This window comes from Pleurodeles waltl, chromosome 9, assembly GCF_031143425.1.
Source record: "Pleurodeles waltl isolate 20211129_DDA chromosome 9, aPleWal1.hap1.20221129, whole genome shotgun sequence".
In the NCBI taxonomy this organism is placed as follows: Eukaryota; Metazoa; Chordata; class Amphibia; order Caudata; family Salamandridae; genus Pleurodeles; species Pleurodeles waltl.
Genome location: NC_090448.1, coordinates 1,151,032,818 through 1,151,059,643, shown reverse-complemented (window position 1 = coordinate 1,151,059,643; position 26,826 = coordinate 1,151,032,818). Strand labels below are relative to the sequence as shown.

At 45.2% G+C, this 26,826-nt stretch overlaps 1 protein-coding gene across 9 annotated transcripts in view; it reads left to right on the top strand.

The window, feature by feature from the left end:
* The window catches only part of RYR3 (ryanodine receptor 3), a 1,450,647-nt gene that overhangs the window by 1,108,609 nt on the left and 315,212 nt on the right, over positions 1-26,826 (top strand). For all 9 annotated transcript variants that reach the window (XM_069208992.1, XM_069208994.1, XM_069208991.1 and 6 more), the window contains one exon: positions 2,372-2,445. In XM_069208992.1, the coding sequence (XP_069065093.1) occupies positions 2,372-2,445 (74 nt within the window). The remainder of the gene's footprint in view (positions 1-2,371; positions 2,446-26,826) is intronic.

Below are 26,826 nucleotides of genomic sequence, written 5' to 3'. Positions count from 1 at the left end.
CCTGTATGCATTAATTTGATTGTATGATGATTGATTGTAAACTGTCAAGTGGAGCACATAGACATGCGAAACCCCACTCGTCTTGCAAAGATCATCCAACAATGCACACTTGGAGTAACTCATAAATAACTTGCCAGGAGTCCCGCGCCGAAAGATATCCCGTTCGAATGGAAAAGCAGCTGCTAGAGAGAAACTAGAGAATTGGTTTCAATGGGTTGCATTTTTTAATGTTTATGTAGATATATATTAAAAAAAATTATATATTTGTTTTGCCACATACATGCAGTTGTTTTGGTTCTTTCTTCTAGATTGCCTCGATATGACTATATAAAGTATACATATGGTGATTTCAGTAGATGTAAGAATCAATTACATATAGTTTTTGAGTGCTCCACATGTTTTTCTATGTATGAGTCTATTTACTGGTTTAGGTCTCTTTTCCAGTAGACATATTTGGCAACAAATATGTTAATGTGTATATGAGCACCTGCACTGTGTTTATACAATATAGGATTATGCGGGCAACATAAGGTTTTTTGTTGCCATGTTCATATCAATTTTGACTCAGCCAGTGTGCCAGGCTTTGGGTCTTCTTCAATAGATGTTTTGACCATAGGCAAGATTTCTTTGCTCTCAGTATTCCTCCTACACAGGAAGTAAGTTAGAGATCTTTGTGGCACACTCGCCCGTTAAAAGGGTCATATAAGTTCCTTTATGTCTTTCCTCTAACTCGTCTTATTGAGTGGACTCGTGAATGATTTTGGAGCTCCAGGACCTCCATTTTGTCCCTGCCAGATCTGATTCTCAGACCATCATTCTCTTCCTCATTTTTTCCTAAGTCCCCTGCCTGTTAGTCCAGTTGGGCGAGTTTGGAATTGGAAAGAAGGGTACTTTTGAAATATTTTTTTCAGTAATTGAACTTGCTAACCTGGTTCCTATCAAATAATAGATCCATGTTTTAATATTCCAGGGGAAAAATACCTATTGTGTGTGGACAGAATCACTCAGCTAGAAAAGTGTATAAAAGCAAATAGTTGAGGTTTTGCCTTTGGGCTCTTGAAAAGAAAACCAACATGTTTTTAGCATCAATCTCTGATTCCATGTGGCTCTATTCTTGCTTATCTAATTTTTGCATTTTTCTCTGTCTTTGAGTTTTAAAAGATGCAGAAAGTTCAAGAAGATAAATGAATGTATAAATGAGATATTTATAGAGCACACTGCTACAAAAAAGGCATCCGTTGAATTTTGACGGTATAACCAGATTTGCAGTTCGGGAATAAGGTGGATCAAGATGGAGGAGGAACAATACAAATACCTTCATGGTGATTAGGGTACTTTTAAATCCTGATCTCACTAATTCACAACACCCCTACCATCTTCCTGGCGCACAAAGGGCCTGACTGGAAACAGGGTGAAGGAGGAGCCAGGCAGGCCCTGAAATCGGAACTAATAATCCATCCCTGCAGTCTGGCAGTGACAGTATAATTTTAAGTTCCTGTCTTCTAACTTGCCTGCCCCTCATTCAGCTGTGGAGTCTTCACTGCACACATTATCGACTTATGCTTGCTGCTGAGAGCTATACCTGTTTTTAAAGGCCCTGAACCAGAGTTGTAGGCCCAAACCACAGGCCTCTAATAACAGGTATAACCTGAGGTGCGTGGTAGAACATTCCACCCACTAAAGGTAGAATGTTGTAAATTAAAAAGGGAGAAACATGAAGCCAAACATTGGCACTTTGGAGCTCCGGACCTATACCAGCCATTGTGAGCCCAGAGCTACTCCATTGTCTTTACTGGAGCTCCCAGGATTCCAGTGTTCCAATACGTCTTGTTTGAGAGTTTGAAGTCCCATAATGGGACGACCTGTAGGTGGGGACAGTGGCCTTGCTAGTTTCCATTCCGAAGGCTGAGATGACATCCTCCAGCGTCTCGTTTATCAAGTTGGTCGCCCAGGAGAAAGGCAGTAAAAGATTTGATATCACTGATGATGACTGTGACATTTTTATTCCTATTAAATGTTCGTCCAGCCGAGCTCTGACGCATGTGTGGTGGAAGATGAGTTTTTCAGCCAAAGCAGTGACCTTGGAAGGGGGAATCCATGTAACGTCTTTGCTTTCAATGCATGTGAGAAATACACATAAAAGTACCTTTGTCTTCGCAGAAAGGGGGAAAGTGAATCAAATCACGCCCGCATGCTATACATATAATATTCTCAGAGCAAACAGTGCTAGACCGTTCACTCCCTACACCTTCTCCCTGTAGGAGAATGTGTAGTGTGGCAAGGTCGGCTATTGTAAGCTAACAGTGCAAAGACTCCCCGCGCACGCCTGCCATCGCTCTCCTAAACCTCTCTCCTCCTCCTTTGTCAACAGTGTCCTCGACTTGAATGCGTTTGAAAGGCAGAACAAAGCAGAAGGCCTTGGAATGGTGACTGAAGAAGGAACCTGTAAGTAAAGGGATCCAATAGAACACTTTATTTAACCTTTTCAGTACTAAGCTCCCGCTAAATATATGGACTGTTGAGCGAAGGACCCTGTAAGTAAATTGCACCATTTTTTTTTTAACCCTTGTATTACTAAGCCACCGCAACCCTCGGCCCCCTATGTCCTAGGGTTGAAATAACGGCATACATATGTAGTAAATATGCCTATGAATATATATATATATATATATATATATATATATACACACGTGTGTGTGTGTGTATATTATTATATATATGTGTTTATGTGTTTATGTGTGTGTGTATGTATGTATGTATATATATATATATATATATATATATATATATATATATATATATATATATATATATATATGAAAAAGTTCTTCCTAGCGCCATTTTCAAAACCTTACTTTTGGAAATAACCTCATACTCATGATTAAGGACTCGTTCTCCTACAATAACCAAATAATGTTACACATATATAGTAAACACGTGTGTGTGTGTCTATATATATATGTGTATATATATAAATATATATATATATGTATATATATGTATATAGTGACTCAAAACAGAAGCCGGAAGCCGAATCGTGTATATTTTTGTTCTTTGGTGAATTCATCTGTTTTGACTCATTTCCGTCTTGGATATTACATTTGTGAGTGACTCGTGTAATTTTGGATCCAGGTTTTTACCCTGGCTGTTGTCTTTTTTGTAATTCCAAATAGTTTGCAAGTTTAGGTGGGGAACAGCTCATTTATATGGAACACCCTACAACAGCACGAAAACCCTGAATCTGCTCACCTCAAATGTCTACTTATTTCTGGCATAGCTTTTAAGCATAGGATTAGCACAATACCATGCATGCTGAGCTAGAGAATGACAAATTGTTTTGCAATAGTTACAGCACAGTCTGTAAGCATGGAATTAACTAGTGCCATCCACACTAAGCTGAAAAATAACAGAACGCCTTTTACTAATCTAGGCACCGTGTTACAGCTTTAGATTGCTAAAATACCATCTAAGCCAACCTGGAATGAGTAAAAGCATGCCCTGACACAGGTGTCTCACTGTAATTAAAGCTCAGCAGGGAGGTGTAGCTTTGTCCAAAGAGAAGGGAGCACCCAGTATAAGCCAAAAAATACCCTTTCTGGCTTAGAGTGCTGCATAAATTAAGCATAAAGAGAAGCAGGGAACTCTGGGTAGTTCCCAAGTGGAGAAAAGCTTAGACAGAGAACATCTCCTTTATATGGAGCACCCTACAACACCACAGCACTCTGAATCTTCTCACCAAATCTCTTTTTTTCTGGCTGGAGGTAGAAAGTTGCAAAGCCTTTTACTGCTACATCTAAGCATAGGAATAGATAGTGCCATCCACACCCACCTGAAAAACGACAAAAGCCTTTACCACTCCAGGAACAGAATTGCAGTTCTGGATTGGTAAAATACCACCCAATCCAACCTTTGACGCATCTTTCTGATAGAGACTTCTAACTGTAGATTCCTCATCTTACAATATTTTCCAGGTATCAGACTGGATCCAGATAATCGTGAGCAGTAACTCTGAGCACCAGCAGGTGGCTTCAGTTAGCTCCATGCTGGCATTGTCTTCACTGAAAGTGACATCATGGTGCCTATATAAGCGCCACCGCGGCTTGCTGATATCAGTTCCTTTTTGAGCCAACAGCTCGGATCAGGAGAGCTACCTTGGTCAGTTGTTAACTATTTGTTTGACGTTTTGTCAATCCTTTTTTGATTAGATGCTTCTAGAGTGCTTAGGGACTTGTCCCTTCCAAAATCTATGGGTTTTAGACATTATGTGGAGTGCCACAGGCAAATGTCGTTGTCAGTTTCTCACTTGGTTTGACCCCATGGGCTGCGATGAGTGTAAGTTCATGCACCCTAAGGGAATCCATGAGTAGTTAATGAAGCTCCTGGCATCATGGAAGAAGGCCCTGCGCCGTTCCCAGTCCTATTCCCAAGGGAGGTCTTGAGGACATTCCCAGAGCCGTTCCTGCAGATGCTCGCTTTCCGGCTCCAAGTCATCCTATTTTAAGTCTGGTAAGTCGGAGAAGCACAAAAAGAAATCAAAGCTTTATTTTGCTGTCCTGACCTCATGCTTCGAGGCCCCACTCCCGCACTATACCTGTGGATGTGCATCTGGTCCCACTCCACATTTCCCAGAATTTCCTGGAGCCGAGTGACTCCTGCTCAGTTGAAAGAGTTCTACGATGCCATGCATGCCATCTTTGGGCTACCGATTACCTATGGCGTGCCTTTAGGCCCCAAGGAGCCGAGAGGTGCCCCAACTGGTTTATCGCTTGCAGGTCAATCCAGACGCCAGCTCAGGCCCTGTATCTGGACTGACACTGCCACGGGTCCCTTCTTCCATCCCAGCTCCTTTCCGTCAGGTGCTCTCCCCAATACCACAGTTGCTGGTCGATGATGAGCCGATTGTCATCCTTGACTCCAGGCCGGTTTCATTCTGCATCAATGTCAGGGCCTTCCACACCCTACAAACCTTGGTCTTAGGGGCAGATAAGCAAGAAGTGTTTGGTCGCCTAGAGGAGAACCCTGAGACAGAAGAAAACTGGTCAGAGGAGCTGAGAGATGCCACTGACTTCTCCAGTTCTCCGGAATCTGGAATGCTTTCCCCTCCAGCCCCTGTGTTAGAGGAGGGTGCTTCCTTCGCCACTCTTGAGACACAGGGCAGTGGAGGTCCTTGACCTACAGCTACCCACAGTCGAGGTCAAGGCCAGTGTCTTGACTGAGCTGCTTCACACAGGAATGGGCTTGGCTATTTCTCCTCTTTATTAAAGCTTTCATTGATGTTCTTCTAGGGGAAACCTTGCACAGGAGCTCCTGTTCACCACATGATTGACTGGCTCCTCATCCTACTCTAGGAGACCCAGCTTTACTCTCCTTGCACCCCTCCCATGAGAGCCTGCTTGTGCTGGCTTCAACAGCCAAGGTCAATGCAAACATGTTCCCTTTCACTCCACCAACAGGGAATCCAAGAGGCTGGACAATTTTGGAAAGCGCACTTTCTCTTCCACCAGCCTAGCTTTGCGGTCAGCGAACACATCATGCCTCTTGGTCCTTTACTCCCAAATGTTGTGGGACTCGGTTGCATATCAACCAAGACTAAGTGGGCATGACATTTATTTTCACATCCCCATCCTGCAAGCCAACAGGTGTTACTTGTGGTCCACAGTGGGTCACAAGCATTTCCAGTTTGTTGTGCTTCCCTTTGGTTTCACCAGTGCCCCCCACATGATGGTGGTGGTTGCAGTTCATTTTTGGAGGTAGGGGGTTCCAGTCTTCCCCTACCTGAATGACTGGCTGCTGAAAGTGGGCTCACCCCAGGCAGTTGTTGCCCACCTCTAGACTACGGCACACCTTCTGCTCTGACTGGGGTTCAATGTAAGCATGCTGAAGTCACACCTGACGGCTTCTCAGACACTTCCTTTCATCGGAGCCAATCTGGATACAGAGCAGTTACTTGCTTGTTCTCCGCAGCAAAGAGTCCAGGATATTTGGGCTATGATCTGTATGCTGAAGCCTAAATTATGGATTTACCTGAGACTGGCTCTGCGGCTCCTGGGTCTGATGGCCTCCTGCATCCTGCTGGTCAAGCATGTCTGATGTCATATGCGTGCTCTTCAGTGGGATCTGAAGTCAGAGTGGGCCAGCACCAGGGAAATCTCTTCGACCTGGTCTAGATTTGAAGGAGACTGCCAGGGATCAGCATTAGTGACTTACAGACTGCGATTGAGTCCATGGCAAATACCACACTCATCCCCACCCAGAGCTGACAGTGGTGACCGATGTGTCACTTCTGGGTTGGGTCAGCCACCTAGTAGAGTTGGAAATCTCAGCTTCGCATCAGCCTTCTGGAGCTGAAAGTGATCCACTTGGCATTGAAAGCATTCCTCCCATTTGTCAAGGGAAGGCTGATTCTGGTGTTCATGGACAACACCACTTCCATGTGGTATTGCAATAAACAGGACGGGTTGGGGTTGTGGACCCTGTGCCAGAAGGTTGTGTTAGTCTGGACTTTGCTGAAGCACCAGGGCATCTTTGTGGTTGTGCAACACCTGGAAGGCTCACTGAAAGTCAGGGCAGAGAACTCAGCTGTCGATGCCTTGTGGATCATGATTGGGCACTACATCCGTAAGTGGCACAAGGTCTCTTTCAAGAATAGGGAGAACCTTGACTCAATCTGTTTGCCACCCCCAACAACGCTCAATGTTAGCACTTCTGAGCATTGGAATTTCCAAAGCGGATCTCACTCGGAGATTAATTCCGCCTCCATGAGATTTTAGGGTACCTACATGCCTTTCCACTGATACCACTCCAGCCCTGAGTTCTCAAGAAGAACAGGACCGACTGGGCCCAGGTTATCCTAGTGGCTGCGGAATGGGCACTATGAGTATGGTATCCTAAACTCCTGAGCATTAGCATTGGTCCTCCAATCAGGCTGCCCTTTTGGGAGGATCTTCTGTCGCAGGGCAGGGTCCTGCACCCAAACATGCACACTCTCCACCTTCATGCACGGAGTTTGTGCTGTGACAGTTAAGGGTTTTCAATCTTTCTCCTGAGGTTTGTGATGTTATCCTGGCAGCCAGACAGCCCTCCACTAAAACTGAATACGCATGTTCTTGGTATAAGTTTGTGGCCTCGTCTTCCTCCCATCATGTGGACCCCATTTCTGCACCGCTGTCGGAGGTATTGTTGTTTGTTCTTTAGCCAGGCAAAGCCTTGCACTTGGTACTGTTAATGGTTACCTATCAGCCATTTCAGCTGTCCGGTAGTTGCCGGATCAACCCTCCCTATTCTGTGAACCACCATTGTTGGGGCCATTCCAGAGCAATCAAGATCATTCTGGTCCCTGAGTAAGATACTTTGATGAGAACTGATGTAAGCAGGGGGATCAGAGGAAAGGTGTAGAGAAAGTTACCTGACCAGTTGATCTATAGTGCATTTCCCAGGTCCCTGGTTGGAAGTATCTCGAGGCCAAGCCTGGGCATTTTTTTGTTTTCTGCGGTGGCAAATATATCTATGTGGGGAGGGCCCAAATGCTGAAAATGCTTTGCACTAGATCGTCGTGAAGTATCTATTTGTGGAATTCCTGAAAGACTCTGCTTAGGGAGTCTGCTTAAACATTGTGAACACCTGGGAGATGGGTTGCTGTGATCTGCAGGTCTCTGGCTATCAACCAATTCCAAATTGTCTGGTCTTTATGAGACAGTGGTCTGGATCTTGTTCCCCCTTGCTTGTTGAGGTAGTACACGGTTGTTGTGTTGTCTGTCTGAACAAACAGGGACTGAGGGGGTCATTATGATCCCCAGCGGTTCAGACCACCATGCCAGTGGCGGGTGAAAATACCGCCACCGACATGGCGGTCTGAACCGCCATATAAAGTACACAGCGAGGGCCACCATGAGCGCGGCCCTCCTCCACCGCCAGACTGCCTCCGACAGGCAGCCTGACGGTGGAGGGAATCATTATCCGACAGGGCAGCGCTGCTGCCCCTCGGATAATGATCCCTTCTGCCACCAGCCTTTCCCTGGCGGGTTCCCCCACCAGGAAGAGGCTGGCGGAAGGGGTGCTCCGGGGCCCCCCTGAGGACCCCTGCACTGCCCATGCACTTGGCATGGACAGTGCAGGGGCCTCTGTGCAGTGCCCCTTCGCGCAGGTCACAGCCCAATTTACGGGCAGTGATCTGCGCGATGGGTGCAGCTGCACCCGCCGCACAGAGGCATTGACGGCGGCTCCATGTGGAGCCTCCGGCAATGTCCCGACCATGCATTCTGCTGGTCTGGTGGGTGGAAACATTGTTTCCGCCCACCGGCCCAGCAGAATGTTCTTTATACGGCCGGCGGGGTCCCAGGGGGGCTGGTGGTCAGTTAAATGACTGCCAGCATGAACATGGCGGTTAACACCGCTGTGTTCATAATGAGGGCCTGAGTCTTGAAGGATGGGAGAAAAACCTGCAGCTCTAGGTGAACCACTTGTAGCTCGAGGAGATTGATGTGGTTAAGTCATCCCTCTCGGAGACCATGCTCCCTGGATTTGCAGGTGGCCTATACGCGCTCCCCAACCTAACGGAGAGGCATCTGTTACTGTTGTCTGAGAGGCAACATACTGATGAAATGGCATCCCTTGAAGTAGGTTTGTGAGAGAGAGCACCACCATTCAGAGACTGCTTTTCTTTTGGTGTTCATGTGATCTTGTCCTCCCAATCATCGAGTATTGATCCCACTGATCCTCGAGGCATTCCTGTAGCGGTCTAGCATGGAGACAGACGTTCGGGGCCAGACAGATACACAAAGCCATTGAGCCGAAAAGAGATGCCTCTGTTCTGATGAGAGACTTTCATGAGAAAACCACACTTCAGCTGAATTGGTAACAGTCTTTCCTCTGAAGGATACACTCTTGCTTGTATGGTGTCGTTGGTGGCCCCTAAGTAATGCAGAGAGTGGAGTAGAATAGAGGTCAATTTCCTGTGACTGACACGCAGTCCTGAAGATTACTTGTCAACTGATAATGAAGTTGGGCTTCTTGTGGTGTTGACGCCTTGATGAGTCATCTAGATATGGAAAAACAAATACTCAAAACTTTCTGAGATGTGCATGAACCACTGCCATACACTTCGAGAAAGTTCAGGGGACTGATCTGAAGCCGAATGGAAGAACATTGTACAGGTATTGATCCTAACCTACGACAAACCCCAATAATTTGTGTTGCTTCCTGGCTATTGCAATGTGAAAGTATGCATCCTGGAGGTCTGTCGAGCAGAGCCAGTCTCCCTGGTGTATTTGAGGATATATACGATGCAATGCAAATATTCCAATTCTTTCTCTTGGAATCCTTTTGTTGCCTATTCTTAGCTCACAAATGGGTCTGAATTTGTTTATGGGGCCTTTCTTTTTCTCCAGAAAATAACAGGAATAAATTCCCGTGCCTCTTTGTTTGGGAGGAACAGTCTCTAACGCCTGCCTTTGCAGAAGGAATTTTACTACCGAGCTCAGCACCTGCAAATGTTGATTGGATGGTTTTGGTGAGATATTTGGCAGGGGACTGGTAAACTTTAGAGAATACCCAATAAGTACAATTTTAAGAACACAGGCATCTTTTGTGATGGATTGCCGCCCTGCAAGGAGTGGGAAACAGAAGAGGGGGAAGCAGAGATTCATTGTTTGGACCCTTTTGCAGGCATTCCCCCTTGAGTAGGCTGGTGGCTAGCCCTCCCTCTGGGTTGGCATTGTTGTTGACAAGGTCTTTGTTGCTGCTGTTGCTGATGACCTTGGTACCATTGAGGAGTTTGAACCCTCTGCAGGTGAAAACGTCTTTGATAATGCTTGTAGGTGTGCTTTTATTCTTCTTTTTGTGTCTCAAGACCTACCACCTCCAGGATCTCCATCTCGGACTTCATCCAAGCCATCCCATCATCTGTATGACTGCTGAATAAGATGGATCCTGGGAAGGGAAGATTAAGATTACATTGTTGAGCTTCTTCTTTAAGAGCTATAAGGCGAAGCCAAAAGTGCCTTCTGAGAGCCAAACCATGACAGTACTCGTGTGCTGCAGTAATGACGAGTCTGCAGCAGCACTAATGTTTGAGAGCACTGATGTCAATGCATGTGTGCTACGTTCTTCTTTGGATGCAAAGGCTGGCATAGGTTAATTCACCAGCAGTTTCTGTATTATAGATGCATGTATGATGTGAGGCATGTCCTATTTTCTCAAGGGGACCTTACCAAACCATTGGAGGGTCACTGTTTTAATACGAAGCACACATGCATTGACATGAGTGCTCTCAAACAAGTTTGATTTGAAGTAGATTACCACGCTATCTACCGTGGTGAAGAAACCCGCACACATACTTAGGTTCCACTACCCCTGGGAAGATTAGGTATGCCAATATAAAGGTCCTGATGAAATGCCACCTGATCATTTTCTGAACACATTTGAGGTGTGAAACATGTCGACCACAGACTAAGATCTAGACACAGTAACTTGATCTTAAATTAGAAAATATACCTTTACAATTCAGCGCCCAGGACCATTATATCTAATAGTCTCTCACTCTGTTTTCAACCCCAACAAAAGCTTGGAACCCTATTAAATAGATTGTCGCGGTTCTCAACGGTCTTACCCTCGCAGCGGAGAGGCGTAGGGGAACGGTCCTTGTTCCGACGGGTTCTGCTCTGGCCGAGGTAGGGGCGACCCCTTCCGGTAGCCACGGTGCTGTTTGGTATGAGCGAACCACTACAGTCCGTGCCCTCCAGAAGGAGTCCCAGAGGAAAAACCCCAGTAGGGTAAAAAACCTCCACAGGAACTCCCTGAAATGAAAGGAGGACACCAGGGTATTAGGACCGCAGTTCAGGAAGGCAGGAAAACAAAGCAAATCAGGAACAGACAGGATTCGCAGAAGGATATCAAATAGGAGCGTGACTATCACCAAGGAGTGTTGCAACGCAATGAACAGGCAGTTGGAATCCCCTTAAATACCCCTGGACAGGAAACAGGAAACAGGAAGTAGAACACCGCCATCTTGGATTGGGGAAAAGAAAACAGTAATGAATTAGGTATGTGTGTTAGACAATGCATGCTGGGTAGAGAGGAAGTGGTAAGCATGCTGGGAAGAGAAAAAAGGCAAGTATAAAGAACCCCCAGTGTAAGGGTTCGGTTTGTCCTAGGAACATCGGTAAGTGGTGGTGGGCAGGTGAATACATGCAAGAGAAATAAATGTTAAGCGCATAATGCGCTGTGTGCGGCCATGCCTGAAACCCCCTCGGGGCTTCAGGCTCTGCCGCGTCTGCCTTTAAGGCAGAACTTGAAAAACGGGGAGCGGCGAGCGCCGTGACCCCCAGACCGGCTCCCTGGAGCCTTTATGGCCCTCGCCGGAGCCGTGGCGACCCCCGCGACCTGGGTGTCTGCCTCGGCGTCTACCGCGGCCCGGGCGTCGGCCGCGGCAAAATTAACGTGCCGCGCTGCGGCAACCTGAGCCCGCGGCCGCAGCGAGCGCTGCGGTGTAACAGTATGCCCCCTCCCCGAGGCCCCGGGTTTGTGAGGGAAGAGCCGAAAAAAGCGGCGGATTAAAAGAGGAGCATGGACTGAAGAGGCATCCTCCCAGGAACACTCACTCAAAGGGTACCCCTTCCAATGAATAAGGTATTGGAGGCGCCCATGGAAAAATCGAGAGTCACAGACCTCCTGCACTTCGTATTCAGGCACATTGTCAACCAACAAAGGAGGGGGACAGGGCAACTGCCTATGAAAGAGATCAGGACGGTAAGGTTTCAGTTGCGAGACATGGAATACTGGGTGGATCTTCCATGTCCGAGGTAGGCGAAGACGCATGGACACTGGGTTGATCTTCTTGAGAATGAGAAAGGGACCATAAAAGCGGGGCTTGAATTTGTTTTGGGTGAGTCGGAGAGGTAGGAATCTAGAGGAGAGCCAGACCTTATCATGGACTTGATATAGAGGAGCCGCACAGCGTCTCCTATCTGCTATTGTCTTCATGCGGGACTTGGTGGACACAAGGTTAGAATGGATAATTCGCTGTATACCCCGTAGCTGTCGAACGAAAGAGGAGATGGCGGGAAGGTTGGAGTTGTCTCTCAGGGGAGTTGGGAAGGCCCTGGGATGGAAACCATAGGAGCCATAGAAAGGAGAGACTTTAGAGGCACTGTGTAGAGAGTTATTATAGGAGAATTCGGCAAGCGGTAAGTAGGGAGCCCAATTACTTTGTGTAGCGTTACAGAAGCTACGTAAGTACTGCTCGAGACCCTGATTGAGTCGTTCTGTTTGTCCATTGGTTTGAGGGTGGAACCCGGATGACAAGGCCACCTGGATCCCCAAGATCTTGCAGAATTGGTTCCAGAAACGGGAGATATATTGGGGGCCTCTGTCTGATATAATAACTTGGGGTAGCCCATGTAGCCTGAAAATTTCTTGAGTAAAGACCTGACTTAACTCCTTTGCCGTGGGTAACTTTCTCAAGGCCGTGAAGTGGGCCATCTTGGTGAAGGAGTCCACAGTTACCATTATGACGTGGTTTCCCATTGAGGAAGGTAAGGCGCACATAAAATCGGTGGATATGGTAAGCCATGGGCCTGGGGGAACAGGTAATGGGCGGAGTAAGCCCACAGGTCTGGTTCGTGGTGTCTTGGCTTGAGCACATGTAGGACAGGATAACACATATGCCTCAGTGTCAGCCTTGAGAGTTGGCCACCAGAAAGAGCGAAGCAAAAGATCTTGAGTCGCTTTCACTCCTCGATGACCCGCAATAGGAGAATCATGGCACATGTGTAAGGCTTCGATTTGCACTGTTTTAGTGGGTAAAAACAGGGCCTTATCATGATAATAGTAGTCATGATCTATGTGCAGCTGTGGACGTAACCTCTTTAGTTCTGTTTCGTGTAGACGGGCATATTCAGACTTAACTTGATCTAAAAAGGTCTGTGCTACCCCTATGATTTTATTGTTGTCGAATAAGTTTTGAACCGCGGAATCACCGCACCCAGGATAACGTCGGGACAGGGCATCCGCCAGGATGTTCTGAGAACCAGGGATGTAGGTGATATAGAAATCATACTGGCTGAAGAAGAAGGCCCATCGAGCTTGCCGGCTATTTTGGCACTGGAAATTTCTTAAACACTGTAGATTTCTATGATCGGTCCGGGCTTCGAAGGGCTCCTTTGATCCCATCAAAAAGTGTCTCCATTCAGTGCACGCGACCTTTAAGGCGAGTAATTCGCGTTCTAGCACGGAATAGTTTCGCTCAGAATCAGATAGAATGTGGGATAGATAGAATACAGGGTGTTCTAGGTCATCATCGTCTTGTCTTTGTAACAAGGCAGCCCCAATGGCTCTTTCTGAGGCGTCTGTGACAACAATGAATTGTTTGCTAGTGTCTGGGTGTCGAAGAATAGGGGCTTGACTAAAGGCTTTCTTTAAGTCCTGAAAAGCTGACTCAGCGCCTGGTGTCCAACAAAAACCTTTCTTTAGGTGTTCCTTTTTGAGGGTTTGAGTAATGAAGCTGGTTCTCTGGGCAAAGTCTGCTATGAACTGCCGGTAGAAGTTGGCTAGTCCCAGAAAACATTGAGTCTCCTTGATGGAAGAAGGAGATGGCCAGTTCAATATAGCCTGTACTTTGTCTGAGTCCATGGCAATTCCGGTTTGGTCTATACAGTATCCCAAATATTTCACTTCTATCTGATCAAATTCGCATTTTTCAGGCTTACAGAACAAATTATGTTGTCGGAGTCTTTCTAAGACTTGGCGGACGTGTTTGGAATGTTCCTCTGGATGAACCGAATAAATTAGGATATCGTCAAGATACACTACCACTGTTTGTTGCAAAAGATCAGAAAAGATAGAATCCATGAATCTTTGAAAGATGGACGGGGCATTAGTGAGTCCGAAGGGCATTACTCTATATTCGTAGTGACCAAAAGGTGTTCTAAAGGCGGTCTTCCACTCATCACCTTCTCTGACTCTTAGCAGATGATAGGCTCCTCGGAGATCCAGCTTAGTGAACCTCTTGGCTCCTCTGACTGCTTCTAAGATGTCTTTGATGAGGGGTAGCGGATACCGGTCTTTGATAGTGATCCTGTTTAACCCTCTGAAGTCGATACAGGGACGCAGGTCTTTGGTTTTCTTTGGTACAAAGAAAAGAGGAGCCCCGGCGGGTGAAGAGGAGGGAGTTATTAACCCACTTTGTAGATTCTCATCTAGGTACTCCTTCAGAATTTGTTTCTCTGGTTCGGTGAGGGAGTACATCCGCCCAAAAGGAACTACAGTGTCTGGCTCTAAAGAAATGGCACAGTCGTATTCTCTGTGGGGTGGCAATTCAGGTCTTTCTGGCTTCTGGAATACATCGATATAGTCCTGATACTGTCTGGGAACTCCCTGTAGAACATTAATGGATCCTCCCACCTGGGCAGGTGCTGTTGAGAGACTTTTTGGGGACCAATAATCCCCGGCCGGATAGCAATGGTGTTGACAAAAATGGGAGGATAACGAAATGGTTTTTGTTTCCCAGTTGATGTAAGGATTGTGCCGTGTAAGCCATGGAATTCCCAGGATCATGACATGGTGTGGGGATGAGATTAAGTCAAACGAGAGAATTTCCTGATGTTTACCGAACTGTAAACAGAAAGTAGGGGTGGTGTATTGTACCGGTCCAGAGGCCAAGAGTGACCCATCAACAGTATGTACCTGTTCTGGTATTTCTTTGGGTATTTGTGTTATTTGTTGTTCTTTGGCCCAGGTTTCATCTAAATATAGGCCACTGGCTCCGCAATCCAATAAAGCCAAAGTTCTTGCTTCGCGGCCATCAGTTAAATGGAGGATAACTGGTAAGAGAAAAAGAGCAGTTCCTTCCTCCCTGGAAGAGCAAATAGAAGGTATATCACGATATCCCGTCCTCACCCTTCTTACTGGGGACGGGAGTTGGCGTTTCCCAAGGGCTTGGTTGGACGAATGGGGCAGGCGCGAATTAGGTGACCAGCTGCACCACAATATAGGCAAAGCCCCTTCCTTCGTCTATGTTCCCTTTCGCTGGCGGATAGAGGTCCGCGAGCTGTGTCAATCTGCATGGGCTCTTCCTCGGTATTCCCTTTGGATTCAGGGCGGGCTTCCTCGGAACGATGGGCGAAGGGACGAGATGGTACTGAGTGAAAAGGCAAACGACTCTTCTTTTTCTCCATTCGTCGTTCATTTAACCGATACTCTATAGTTAGTGCTTGGTCCATCAACCCTTTGAGGTTTTCTATCCTGGCAGAATGTACTAGTTCATCTTTGATGTCCTCTCTTAGACCTCTACGGAAGAGTGTCACCAAGGTACGTTCCACCCAGGTTGTTTCTGCAGCTAATTGTCTGAAACGGGTGATGTATTGTAATACATCCTGACTCCCTTGTTGGACTTCGCAAAGAGCCTCTTCTGCTGACGCCTCGAGTCCAGGGCGTTCAAACATCTGTTTAAAAGTAGTGATAAAGGTGGAATAATTAGATAGACAGGGATCGTTTCTGGTTACTAGAGGTGTGGCCCAGGCCAAGGCTGGTCCTGATAAGGCACTAATCAAATACCCCACCTTGGTCTTATCTTGTACAAATTGCGAGGGGCGAAAGGCAAAGTACACCGTTAAGGCATCCAGGAATTCTTTTAATGTGGTGGGATCCCCGGAAAATCGAGGTGTAGAGGCGGATACTGCAGGGACATCTGTGGTCCTGGAGGCAAAGGTTTGTCGATAAACAGTATTCTCAGTACGTAATTGCTGGAGTTCTTGAGCCTGTTGTTGTATCGTCGCCAGCAGGTCCTGGTTAGTAGGTTCCGTGTTTACCACTGGGTTATCCATAGTTCCGGACTGCAACAGGAATTGTGGGCGTTGCAATCTGTCGCGGTTCTCAACGGTCTTACCCTCGCAGCGGAGAGGCGTAGGGGAACGGTCCTTGTTCCGACGGGTTCTGCTCTGGCCGAGGTAGGGGCGACCCCTTCCGGTAGCCACGGTGCTGTTTGGTATGAGCGAACCACTACAGTCCGTGCCCTCCAGAAGGAGTCCCAGAGGAAAAACCCCAGTAGGGTAAAAAACCTCCACAGGAACTCCCTGAAACGAAAGGAGGACACCAGGGTATTAGGACCGCAGTTCAGGAAGGCAGGAAAACAAAGCAAATCAGGAACAGACAGGATTCGCAGAAGGATATCAAATAGGAGCGTGACTATCACCAAGGAGTGTTGCAACGCAATGAACAGGCAGTTGGAATCCCCTTAAATACCCCTGGACAGGAAACAGGAAACAGGAAGTAGAACACCGCCATCTTGGATTGGGGAAAAGAAAACAGTAATGAATTAGGTATGTGTGTTAGACAATGCATGCTGGGTAGAGAGGAAGTGGTAAGCATGCTGGGAAGAGAAAAAAGGCAAGTATAAAGAACCCCCAGTGTAAGGGTTCGGTTTGTCCTAGGAACATCGGTAAGTGGTGGTGGGCAGGTGAATACATGCAAGAGAAATAAATGTTAAGCGCATAATGCGCTGTGTGCGGCCATGCCTGAAACCCCCTCGGGGCTTCAGGCTCTGCCGCGTCTGCCTTTAAGGCAGAACTTGAAAAACGGGGAGCGGCGAGCGCCGTGACCCCCAGACCGGCTCCCTGGAGCCTTTATGGCCCTCGCCGGAGCCGCGGCGACCCCCGCGACCTGGGTGTCTGCCTCGGCGTCTACCGCGGCCCGGGCGTCGGCCGCGGCAAAATTAACGTGCCGCGCTGCGGCAACCTGAGCCCGCGGCCGCAGCGAGCGCTGCGGTGTAACATAGATAGCCCAACGAGGTCAATAGTTGATTTTAGTCCACATTTTTCCAATCTTCTCACCTACTGACTGGAAACATACACAAACCCCCAGTCACCTATTAGCAATTAAAAGATCTCCGGCAGAGCACCCTCTTGCAGGGCCCGTTGGGCAATGCAGCACCAGCCCAACAAGGAGCAAGCCCAAAGATGAAGCATGCCACCTTTGGGTGGGTGAGGGCACTTCCTCATTTGAGTGCACGCTCCCAGTGACTACATACAGACTCCATTTAGAATCTGTCATAGTGCAGAACAGAATACTCCTGGAGAGACACTTGGTTGAAGAGAATCAGACTATGATGGTGAGTATCTGCCAGCGCTGGAGGAGCAAGACAAAGAATAATAGGTTGAATTATGACTGGACCATGTTCTAGACCTGGACTAAAACGTATGGTGGCATTGTGTGTGTTCAGAGGATGGTTGTGACGAGGAACCCCGGGACCTTTGGCAATGCCTAGAATGTCTTGAGTGATGACAAGATCTGGAATGTGATCATTGAGGAAAAGGCAGGGGCCTCAAGGGAGGAGCTCTCACAGCTTGCGGTGGTGGGAGTGGGGCAGGTGAAGGTGGTGGAAGAGGAGGCACATTTGGAGGGGAGGCGGCAAAGGACAGTCTGGCAGCAGGATAGACAATGATGGAGAAGATGCCCTGGAGTATTCAAAGTCAGAAGAGGATGGTAGACGTCTTGATTTTCTGACCTTTTTCCACAGGTTTGGATTGTCTCAACATCAACAGACATCTCAATGCCGATTATCTTTTATGTCTCGATGTCAACAGACTCCTCACTGTCAAAATTCTCCTACGCTTCAATGCCATGGAATCCCTTGGAGTCAACCTCCTATGTCTCGACTTTGAATGTCGTCTCGTCTTCGACATCGACCCAGCCCTCGACGGCAAACAGGTAGAGACTGTACCTTGTCCCTACCTCAATGCTTTTGACGTTGACCTGGAACTACATTGTTTTTGATGTGGGCTTCTCTTTGGGGTCTCCCACGCTTTGAGTCCTTAGAGGTAGGTGGCAGAGCCCCAGTAAAGGACTGACCCTCTCCTCGCTCTTTGGTTGTCCCACCTTCTGATTGCACCTGTTGCCTGAGTTGCTCCTCTTTACCATGGAGGCAAATCTTCTTCCTTTCCAACAGGGTGCATCTGGAAAACTTCCTGCACTGTGGACACCTGTCAGGAACATGACTCTCAGGAAAGCAGGTGACGCAGGCATCATGATGGTTTGACTTGGCCTTCTTTCTTCCACGGGCAGGGCATTTGTCAAATAAAGATGGCACTTTATTTGACTAAGGGAAAACTTTCTCTGTCAGAAAACAACAGAAAACCATTGGAACAGATGAAATCGTTTGAATGAAACACTTGTCAAAAATGTCAGTTGAGATTTCTGAACAAAAAAGAGCCAAAATGCTGAACTCAATGCTCCAAGATCCTGTGACCAGGAGCTGGAAAAAAGAACTGAAGCAACCGCCCCTGCTGGGTATGATGGAATACCATTGGTCTCTGAGCCCTTGAAAGGAGTAGACACTGTTTTCACATTTACACAATGGCAGCCTATATGGCTCTATTGTCTTCTTTTCCTTTATCTTTCTCCTTTTCAAAAGGGTATGTGAAAGAGATCTAAGTTGTCAAATAACTTTCTTTTATTAGTTTGCCTAACATATTTATATTCATATGTATTAATTAACTTTTTTTAAATGCAGTCTGAAGAAATTGGCTGTTGTAGCCTTTCCTACATGCAGCACAATATTCATGTTCTAAGTGTTTCTCCAGGCCTTCCTGAAGAAGGGTGAACATCTACACTTAAGAAGATATATTATAAGACGTGCTCTGGGATCCCTGCACATGGGCAGGACTATTAAATGCTTATGACTTCATTGGATATTCCCTTGAGAGATAACTGAGATTACAGTTAAAAAGCCATTCCTTCCCTCCTACCCCTTTCGTGATACCCCAATAGGACCTAGATCTGGTCCTCACGTTTCTCATGTGTTCCCCTTTTGAGCCCCTACACAGCTGGTCTCTGCAGTTCTTGACTATCACAATGGTCTTTCTAGATCTACATTGGCCAGGTGGCTCAGTGAGCTTCAAGCTCTGTCGGTCCACTCTCTGTACAACTGCTTTTTCCCTTACAAACTGGTCCTTCAGATGCGTGCCTCTTTTTTCCAAAGATTGTCACCCAATTTCATGTTGGTAAGAGTTTCACTCTGCCTACGTCTTTTGCCCCACCTCATCCTTCCTCTCTCATTCTATATTGATTGAACCAAAACCCATTGAGTGGATGTTCAGCTTTTCACGGAGTGTAGCAGAGCAAAAAAGGGTAAGGCTGTGCAGAAACGTACCATCTCTTCTTGGATTGTACTCTGCATTAACCACTGCTCCTCATTAGATAAGAGGCAGCCTGCTGAAGGCTTGCAGCCCTATTCCAGCAGGGCTAAGGCCACTTCTACTGTGTTGGCATGCAGGGTACCTGTCCTGGACATCTGCCAAGCTACTACATAGGCATCATTCCGTACGTTCAGGCGGTCATTTTGCCTGTTCAGTCCTCTAGCATTTTCTGGTTGAAGCCAGTTCACAGGCCCACATCCTGGGAGGGATTCCTTGGGTATCTATCCTAAGTTGAAGAATCTGCAGTTAAGTCTCTAACAGAAGAACAAGTTATTTAGCTTGGGTAGCACCTTTTCTGGTAGCGACTCTATCTAACGGCAGATTTCTCACCTATCCTCCCCTCTCTGTGTTCTGGGCTTTTCACCCTCAAGATCCCATTAAACACTGTACCCTGGTCAAGCATTGGTTTTTATGTGAGACTGCATTTTTTGGTATGGAAATAGTCATGTAACAAACTGATTCCAGACCGCCAGGGTGGTGTTTATATGGGTACACAGCAGTGTCACTTACGGTCTAGATGATGTAAATGCAGAGCCGATTGATGCCACCTTCTGGCACGCAACAGTACTGCTGAAAAATGTCCAGATGCACTCTAACGCCTGGTGAATATTCTGAGGTGAGGAACTTGTGATTAGGTAGTGTCTACCAGAAAAGGCATTACCGAAGGTATGTAACTTGTTCATCACACTCTAATTAGAGCTCATCAGAGTGGTATAGCTTTGCCCAGACACAAGGGAGCACCCTGTATAAGTCAAGACATTACACTTTCAGGCTTAGTGCTGGTAGTTTTGTAGGGTGCTGCTTATAGAGGAGCTGCTCTCCACCTAAATGTGGGAACTACCCAGAGTTCCCTGCTTCCTCTTTTGCATAATTTATGAGGCACTCTAAGCCTGAAAGGGTATTGTCTTTACTTATACTGGATGCTCCATTGTGTATGACGTGTCAGGGGCTGCTTTTATTCATTCCAGGTTAGCTTGAATGGTATTTGATTTTCAAAACCTTCAATTTTGGGAATTACTTCATATACATGACCTATGGATTGTTATTCATGGGTATTACATTATTTCCATGAATTAATAAATGTTCTGCTACAAAAACGTCAAAACTCAATTTTACTAGATAATGTAAAAAATACACAATAAATGACAAATGTATTATTGTCCTTTATTGCCATTCTCTGTTCGTGGTGGCATCTACAAACCACTTGGCCTTCAGTTAATGATTTTTTAACTTTAACAGCATATATGTAAATATAGTTATTAAAAATATATTTTGTGTCATGGCACTGAAAATAAATATGAGACAATTGCATGTATTTTACAGCAATTGTATTAATAACCATGCATTCACAAATGTATTACTACAGAGCAAAAGTCACTTCATTACTACAGTACAGCAAAACTGAGATGAGAAAAATAATATTTTTTTGTGTGAGTTTTCCTTACTTCACAAATGAAACCCCTTGCAACCTAATTTTGTTAAATACATTTGTTGAAACAAATACATATGCAAAAAAAAATTGAGTCATGGGCTCTCCCTGAATTCAACATTGGTATTGAATAGCATATTACACTAAACAAATATTCGTGTAATGTTTATGCCATACTGTTTTTGTGCAATAATTATGAACAAATATATTTTAACATGTGTGTGTGTCTGTGTGTGTGTGTGTATATATATATATATATATATATATATATATATATATATACATACATATATGGATGGATACTTCTCCCTACAGATGCCTCACCTTTTAAATATCCAAGGCTTCAGACTGAATCTGAAAGCTCTCCATGCCAGCATGGGCGCTGACTCAACCTCAACACCAGGAGTGGCATCCTCATGACATCACTGGAGCCGTAAAACAGCCCTATAGATAGGCGTGTTGACGTTAGTTCCCTTTTTTCTGCACCATCGATGCAAATCTGGAGCTCTGCTCTACTCAGGAGATAATTGATTATTAGAACATTTTTTCTCTCAAAAATATTTTTCAGGTGCAGTTCTTCTAAAAATATCACACCATAAGTGTTCAGGGTCTAGGGACTTTGATGGACAAATATTGTATTACGGACCCGCATGAAACTCGTCTAGGGTGCTTGGGGTCAGATCATGACATGAAGGCCTGCGACTTATGCCGCAGAATGCACCAAAGGCCATAAAAGAAACGGAGGCCCAGGTGTTCATGGCCCAAACACGGGATAAACATCAAGGACGACTTAATTCAAGACCGAGGATTAAGTCACTAGATTCACCACTGTCAACAAACTTGTCAAAGAGGAAACACAAGAAAAAGAGATGACACAAATCCAAACAACGCTGTTTTTCAAAGAGTAAGACCCTTCACTCCGCACAAGCATTCGCTTCAGACCTTTAGAGATTTAGTGGAAGACAACACCTATAGGTCCTTTTGACCCAGTGCCAAACTAGGACACCCTACTGCTCTTGACGCCCGTTCCGTGGCCCCAATCAGGTCAGCCTCACCCAAAGTTTCCTACTCCTGGGAGGGGTGCAGTGGATTTTCTAGATGCCATGCATGTCACCTACTACAGATCTGTGGGCCCCCTGAAGCACCTGTTAGCCCCATGGGTCCAAAGCGATATAACTTTGGAGCCCTTACAACGCTCTACCATCTGGCTCCTTTTGTTCCATTTCTTTAATTTCCCTTCAGTGACCTGGGTGACTTACCAGGCTATGGCGGCAGTCCCATTTGCAATGTTGGCACCACACCCAACACCACCTTGGCTCACTATTGCTGCAGGATTTTGATCTATGGTGCTAGATCCTAAAACCTTTCAATTGCCACAAATGACTCCTCCAGTATCACAATTGATGCCACCAGTGCTGCTTCCTTTATCTCTGGCTCCACAACAAGGACCACCGATGCTGCAACCAGTTCATTCAAAGACATGACATCTGTCAATGTTACCCTGGCGTTATTCACATCAGGAGACTCAGCACCTCGTGGAAGGGACTAGATTCTACTTTGGGCTTCTGATTCTCATGATGATTCCAGTCAGGATACAGATGATAAGGACAGACACTCCATAACTTTGAACCCCAATTTTGTGGGGTTAAAAGACTTGAATGATCTGGATACCTCTCTTGAATGGGAATTTATTCTCCTCATGGGTTGGTTCCACCCAAGGTACCTACCTATCATACTGTTATAAAAAAGCAACAGAGATGTTGGACCTCCAGCTTCATTCTACTGAGTCTAAGGCCAACATTCTTACCAAAGTTCTCTATGGTACACCACACTCTTCTCCACTGCAGTTCAAAGAGAAATTGCAAGATGCTACAGGCTAGCCCCTGGTGACCTGATTTTCCTATCATCTTACCCATCACTAAAAATACTTGTAATTCAGGCATCCTGCTCCTCAAAGTTGTTACCAGGCACCTTCCCTGCTATGCCAATAAATAGGGAGCCCAAGACGATAGAGCAGTATACCAAGAAACTTTTCTCTGCTTGTAGCATGGCTCTAAATGCCACATGTCTCCTCGGACACTATACACACACCCACTGGGACATGTCACATACAGTCCTTCCTAACTTACTTGACCACCTGCAGCCTCACTTCTCTGAATTAATAGGGGATGTACGAACAGCAATGCAGCATGTTATTCTATCTGCATTGCATAGTGCAGACTTTGTCACTAGAGCTATGGGAAATTCCATTTCTTTACACCACCATGCAGGGCTGAGAAACTCCGGCTTCTTAGAAGACATCTAAACTACCCTTATGAATTTCCGTTTTGACAGTTCACATCGCTTTGGTGCAAACGCCAACTCAGCCTTATAAAAGTTTTAAAGAAAGTAAAGCCACTGCAATGTCCTTTGGCCTACCAAACCACCAACGTAGGAAATTTTGAAGATTGCTACAAAGTTTTTCCTTTCAAAGCCATCTCCAATAAGCATCAAACCAGCAACAACAGCAGACAGACCAACTGTATCGACAGTATAGAAGCCGTGGAAAAGGAAGAGCATGTGCCCTATTACTTCATCCAGCCTCCTCTTTCTTCTTCCTACCAGCCCCAGCAGGGAAGCAGCCATAGTTCCCCCTTGTCAGATCACAGGTATTTAGTTAAACAGCAGGTTTCCTCCTTTTCATAGTCCTGAAGGGCTATTACTTCATACTTTTGAAGATTTTGAAAGGGGTTTTTCACTAACCTTTGGGTGAAGCTTTTGGCTTGAAATTAAACTTTCTGCTTTACTTAGCATTTTCTCCCATACCCTGGATTCATCTGGTCTTTAGGTAGACTTGCCTCTATCAGGTCCATCTATTTCTGATAGCTCTGAACTGGCCATGAAGGGATTAGTATACAGACCTGATGCACCTATCCTTGTACCCCCAGTTCACCTCTCTCACAGGGCAGACTTCTTACAATTGCAGGGGCAGCTTCTGTATCCCAACCTCCAGTGCCTCCACCTTCATGCCTGGCAACTCAGCGGGATAACCTGAATTTCTTTTCCTTACTTCCTGAGGTTGTTGATGTCATTTCATGTGTCTGTTAGCACTCCACCAAAATGATGTACTCGGGTTGAGAGAGTAGGTTCATTAAGTGGTGTGCAGACATCTCATTAGATACTCTTCAGGCCGTCTGCCTTGCATTCTGTATCCCACTTTATCACTAGCTCAGCAAAGGTGCGCGGTGGCCACTGTTAAGGGCTACTTATTGGTTTGGTCAGTCTTTCTCTGTATTCATGATTAGCCTACCCCCTTTAAATCACATATAATGATGAGATTTTTTTAATGTCTCACAAATTCCTTCTGTCACCGTTTCTAATGCCACAATGGGACCTTAATATTGTTCTCACATTCTTAATGTGTTCCCCATTCAAAATTTTGTGACTGCTTACTTTTAAAACAGTTTTTCTAATTGCCATTGTATCAGCAAAACTTGTGAGTGAGCTGCAGGCATTGAGCGAAAAGCCTGTTTTCATTTCTTTCTTTCCTGACAGGCTGGTTCTTAAAATCAGGATTGCATTCCTGACAAAAGGTTGTGACCCCCTTTCACATGGGACAATCCATCACTCTGCCGACCTTCTTCCCTCCCTCTCATACAATGAATGAGGGATAGAAAATCCACAGATTAGACCCCAAGAGGGCAGTTAGCTTCTTGGTAATAGAACAAAGATTTCAGACTGGATGGCTAACTGTTCATCAATTACATCAGCAAGATGAAAGAAAAGGCAGTTCACACGAGGACAGTATCACCCTGGATCATCTTGTGCATCAAAATATGTTACGCCATGGGTCAGAAATAACCACCGTAAGGTATCAGTGCTCATTCCACTAGAACAAAGTCCTCTACCACTGCACTAGCAAGAGGAGAACCAGTGGCAGACATTTTCAAGTTAACTTTTTGTTCTTTCCTCCACATTTTTGCACAGCATCACTGCATGAACTTGGAGGGCCAGCAGGAAGGTCTTCAAGAGATTTTGGTACAACAAGCCATTTGCCCACCTCCTAGTCGGGTACTGCTTTTGGAATCTATTCAAAAGGAGAGGAATCTCCAGGTAGAAGTATCCATCAGAAGAACAAATTGGTAATGATCTTTCTGGTAGATACTCTTTCTACCTGCAGATTTCTCACGACCCACCCACCTCCTTGTTTTATGGCTAGTATGTCATGTTAAAAAGGTCCCAATTCTTAACACTGAACTACACTTGTCTCTGTAATGTCGTTCTCATCTGTCTGCCTCAAAGATGTGTAAAAAATGAAAAATGCCTACAGGGAAGGGGATTTATGGCTCCAGTAATGTCATGAGGGTGCTGCTGCAGGTGTTGAAATGGAGTCAGTCCCGGAGAGCTACTGAAAGTTTCCAGTTTCAGCCTGAGATATTCAGATGGCGAGGAATCTGCATGTAGATAGAGTATCTACTAGAAAGATTGTTACCGAAAGTAAGTAAAATTTTCATGCTCAACAATATTAAATATCATATTACATACAGCACATCTTCACATATAGTTTATGGCATGCTGCGTTTGTGCAGTACGTGTCAACAATATCATCCTCAACAACATAAAAAAACATGTAGTTAAAATATGTGGGTGTGTTTGTGTGTGTGTATATATGTATATAAAGAGAGAGAGAGAGAGAGAGAGAGAGAGAGAGAGAGAGAGAGAGAGAGAGAGAGAGAGAGAGAGAGAGAGAGAGAGAGATATTTATTTTAGAAAATGTGTGAGTTATGAATTATGGTCCAATACACAAACCATACATCTCAACCTGCTGTGGAGGGGACTATGGAGGACACACAACTCAGTAAAAAATAATTAAAAGATCATCTTCATTCCATCCAAATTAAAATGAGAATGAAATCAACCACACTTTCCAACCCTTACAGGCCTTTCTTAAGGCAGACATTACAAATTGTCATGATCACAGATGTGGAAGGATTACTTTACAAGAATGAAAGGACTCAAAACTGAGAAGTTCAAATCAAATTTGATCATATCATTGAAGATGTGTAAGGTGGTCTGAATACTGATAAAGAATTAAATGTGCATCTATAGTTTCTGATGTGATTTAGAGGTTTCAACTAAAAAGAGAATATTAGGAGGTGTAATTTGGTAATTCTTCTAAACATTAAACATACCTTTAATGGTGATGGCATGTTGTAATAGTTGTCTATTTTTCTTCTGCATGACTATGTGTTACAGATGGAAGTAGGAGTAGTTTGTTTAAAAACAAACTCAGTGGATGTGCAACAGAACAGTAAATAAGGAATCTACGAATAGTCTGTAAAACTGTTTGTATTTAATCTCTACATGTAACCTATTTATTTGAATTGTTGGGAATTATGTTTAAAGTGTTCTAGCAGTGTAAAATAGGATATGTGCCTTTGCTCTGTGTCTTGGCCCCCCTTTGGCTCCACCACAACCACAACTGTTGAATGTTCCAAGAGGTAACACAGAACAAAAAAACAGACATAGCACTTTGCCACATATTTAATCATACATAATTGTCCAGCTACCATTCCCTGCAAATCGGCATTTTTTTGAGGAGATACATAAGAATACATGTTTGTTTAAAATTTTAAGTCTATTTTGTATGTTAATATGTATATATTTATACATATATCAATATACATACGCAGTCATACAAAGTCAGATTTAAACATTTTAAACATCCCTAAAGGTGCAGTTTTGTGGCCTTTCTAACTAGAAGTTGAAATCACCATTGACGAATCTCTGAAGAGAGCTAGTCTCTGGCACCATCTATGTCAAACACATCAACAACTACATCTTCGACAACAGCAAAAATATCATTGATGGAGACTTACTCCGTTGATGATATTGCCTTCTACGACAACTTCATCATTAAAAATATCAACCACTACAGTTTAAGTAAACGTGCTGTTGATAACACCGTTGATGCACTAGTCAACAAAGTGAACCAAATTTGTTTTAATATTAGATACAGGTATTCCTGTCCCCTTTCGTCCAAAGCACACATCACTCAGTAAAGTTGTGCCATTACTACCACAACACTTGCTAGACACAGAATTTATTGACAAAAACAGTCCCTTTGGGCCTGCCTATATCCCTACCCAACTGAAAGTAAAGTATCAGGCTGAATTCGACAACTAGTATCTCGAAGGAGAATATTATTTTCTTGAACAACCTGATTCTCAA